The sequence below is a fragment of the Vigna unguiculata genome, chromosome 5, assembly GCF_037176805.1.
Source record: "Vigna unguiculata cultivar grain cowpea cultivar isolate G323 ecotype 2 chromosome 5, ASM3717680v1, whole genome shotgun sequence".
Taxonomy (NCBI): Eukaryota; Viridiplantae; Streptophyta; class Magnoliopsida; order Fabales; family Fabaceae; genus Vigna; species Vigna unguiculata.
In genome coordinates this window covers 13,370,493-13,374,083 of record NC_140796.1, presented here as the reverse complement: position 1 = coordinate 13,374,083, position 3,591 = coordinate 13,370,493, and the positions used below count along the sequence as shown (strand labels likewise).

The 3,591-nt window shown below is 32.9% G+C and overlaps 1 protein-coding gene across 1 annotated transcript; it reads right to left on the bottom strand.

Moving 5' to 3' along the window:
* Window positions 1-1,887: 1,887 nt before the first annotated feature.
* On the bottom strand, window positions 1,888-3,292 carry LOC114182922 (uncharacterized). Its single transcript, XM_028069723.2, has 2 exons — window positions 2,778-3,292; window positions 1,888-2,411 (listed from the first exon to the last, which is right to left on the bottom strand). Exons 1-2 carry the CDS (start codon window positions 3,174-3,176, stop codon window positions 2,187-2,189), a joined length of 624 nt encoding a protein of 207 aa, XP_027925524.1. The 5' UTR covers window positions 3,177-3,292; the 3' UTR covers window positions 1,888-2,186.
* Between the last annotated feature and the right edge of the window lie 299 nt (window positions 3,293-3,591).

Here is a 3,591-nt window from a genome sequence, read left to right as displayed (position 1 = left end):
AATTAATCAATAAGAAATAATTACACTAATATCTTAAAGATAATAAACAAATATTTATCTTCACTTTTAAAATAAAAATTGCTTAAATTCAATTTTTCAAATTACTATGGAAATATCTTTAATACAATATATATATATATATATATAAATGATATTACACTCATCATTTTGTCTTTCTCTTCTTTTATCTTATTGAATTTTGAGATGTTAGTATGTTTTGTTTAGGTCATGTGCAAAGACAAAAAAACAAATTAGTACTTATACAAAAAGATAAAACAAATTAGAACATGGACATCAAAAATACAAATTAGATATATACCAAGTTGTACCAAGAACCTACAGAGATTTGATTTGCTTTTAGTGTATACCTATTGTTATACTGCAATCCAACGGATACATTTATTCTAAATTGTTGTTGATTGCTGTATCATATAATTGAATAACTTTAGAATATAACTAATATGAACACTATGTCTAAGGCTTAAATTATATTATTATAAAATAAAAAATTATAACATCTGAAATTGATTATTTGATATTATTATTTTTAATTATTTAATTAAAATTTGTCAAAAATATTTAATATTCTAAAAAAGAATTTTAGAAGTTTGAATTTAATAAATTAGATCCAATGCATTTTACAAGGATCAATCCCAATTAAACTTTAGAACATGGAAACGTATTCATGTAGGTGTTCTGAAGTGTATCAGGGTAAAACAATTTTTGAAGCTCAAAACTCTCGAGATACTTTGTAATCAAATCCATTCTACAAATGATAGTTTTTAATTAGAAATAGTTCTAGATAATTCAGACAGTCATCCTACTACGATGATGCACACTTTTGTATGTAATATATAAGAAAGATAATTTATTTCACATTATTATTTTTCTCCATATGTTTACTATGTTGTAACAATAAAACTCATGGTAACATATACTATACCAACAGATTAACTTGTTTCCATTTATTGTATATTTATCAAATCTTAAGCGACTTTTATATTCATCATAAGTATCATTATGTATCATCAAAACTTAGAAGTTTATTAGAGAAAAGGAGATAGGAGAGGAGTATAAGAAAGAGATAAAATACAAAGTATATAACGAGACAAAAGAAAGAAAAGACACAGAGTATTACAACACGGAAGGAAACGTTATTGTTATACGAGGAAGAGGAATCCTATGTCTAAAATAAAACAAAAAAGAAGAAAAGAAAGTTCAACTTTCGAATCAAGTTAAACAAAATATGATAACAAAAAAAAAATACAATATATAAACTAGTATAATAATTATTATAATTGAATGGGAAAATATAAATAGCATTGTTTATATACAAGAAAATAATTTTGAATTTTTGTATATAACAAAAAAAACATTGTGAATTTCGAGAGCGAGATTTCAAAATAACTCTTATCCAAATTCGCATGTGCAACCTATCGGTTTCCCTCTGCATGTTAGCGTTTTCCACATTAGCGATGCCACGTTAACACGAATGATCAGCGTCATCTTAACGATTGACAGTGTATAGCTATTTTCTGTGCTGTAAATGTGGTGTAATCCATACTCAAAAATGGCACTTACCTTTTCACTCCCTCAAAAAAGTTACAACTTCAACAAAAAGCTGATTTACCACATGCCCATCGACGCTCTCATTTGCGTACACAATGAGAAATTCGAGACTGATGAATGAAGAACACCGGTACACATTAAATGGACTTAAAAGAGAAAACAGGTTGGGACCATATCATATCGATACAAACATGCACAAATTTCCCGTTTGAAAGTTTCCATGTAAATTCAGAATAATGGTCAGAACATATATTTATACGTTCGATAACCGAACTAATGACAAAACAAACAACAACAACAACTTTTAATATGGTTGAAAAACAATAACATTTAACATTTAGAAATAAATGACATCACGGTTCATTACAATGTCTTGGTATCATCATGTACCCACAGGATTCGTACCAGAATGAAAGTATCGAGCTATGATCATTCTTTCACATGGTGCAACAACAACAACCAAAGATCCTACGTACAAGACTAAGCACTGCTCTCTCTTGCTAACTGGTACATTCCAGAATGATTAATTCATTTCCTAAGAATATTAAGTTTGGAGATTAATTCTCTTAAGAAAGAGTTATTAACATGCGGATGAAAATGGAACAATAAAACTAGAGCTACTTGGGTGGTGGGGTGGTGCAGTCTTCATCGGTTCTGGTGGTAGTGAGCGGAAAGAGATCAAGGGTCTTGAGGGGTCGAGAAGAAGAAGTGCAACATGAAGATGAAGATGCTTGGTTGTTAACATTCATAGGTGTACTCCAACCATTGTTGTAGAAGGTCACCCCTTCCCTCCATGCGCAATTCAATGCCTGTTCAGATGTGTTCACAGATCCTCCTGCTCCCTGAACATAAAAAGAAACAAAAAAGTTAACAATATGGTTTAATTAATATTTTCCCTGACTCCACTTATAACTCAAACTTAGATCATGTTCTTTTTGAGATGAATCCGATACTTCTTCCCCAGAAAACCGATCCTAATGCATGTCTGTCTTTTTGTGCATTTACATCGCTGATTTTAACTGCAGACACATAGGTTCCTTAAATAAACATGAATCGGTGAGAAATACCTCGAGTTGATCGAAAACATTTATTTAGCCCTCACTTTGTAGGAGATGGCAAGCCAGAAACTGGCATGCATGATGTTGTTAGAGAGAAATATGAAAGATCAGTGAGAAAATGTACATGCATGGTGGGGAAAAGAAGATTACCTGAAAGAGAAAGGTGGGAGGGTTATAAAAGGGAAAATCCGGGGTTGAAGAACAAGGGGAATAAGCAGCAGCAGCAGCAGCAAAATAGTGGTTAGTGATATCTGGATTGAGATGGCAATGATGGAGTTGTTGTTGTTGCTGTAGCTGCAGTTGCTTGGTGAGTTTCCTTCTGAGCTTTTGTCTATCCCTAGCCTTGTGGTTCTGAAACCAGTAGAACACATTCTTTCCTTCTATTCTGCCATAGAAAGAAAGGTGTGTGGTAATTTGCTGAATTTGTGAGGCACTAGGAGTTCTAATGCCACTCCTGTAGAGCTCCTCTAAGATCATGAGTTGTTCCGTGGTAGGGCTCCATCTTGAAGAACCTGAACCTGAACCTGAACCTGAGCCTGCTGGAGACATTTTTTTTCTTTCTCTCTTTGATGAGTTTCTTGAGACAGGAGAGGGATGTATAAATAGAGGGACAGAGAGAAAGATACAGTAAAGAGGAGAGAAAGAGACAAAAAGGAAAGAGTGGTGAATTAGATGGGTAAAAAGTACTATAGTCTCATGCTCATGTTCCTTTTAGAGGAGCATTCAAGTGAGCCTTCAACCCATGCAGAGAGAGAGTGGGTGTGTTTGTGAAAACAGATGAGTGAAACTCATTCTCCCTGTGTCACTCATCATCACCTTATTATTAACATTTTTTTTAACAGAATCAACACATTCTTCCCAAGTAAGGCTAATTCAGTACTATATATGAACACTCTTATCTTCGACACAAATTGCCCCTTCTATGCCCCTTCTAATTAACCACCTCTAATTCTCCTGCTATCCT

What these genes read in the sequence shown, in the direction of transcription:
- LOC114182922 (XM_028069723.2), bottom strand. Translation starts at nt 3,176, where the DNA reads ATGTCTCCAGCAGGCTCAGGTTCAGGTTCAGGTTCAGGTTCTTCAAGA. An exon ending in CTCCCACCTTTCTCTTTCAG is followed by an intron (nt 2,412 to 2,777) that starts GTAATCTTCTTT and finishes TTTTATGTTCAG; the next exon opens with GGAGCAGGAGGATCTGTGAA.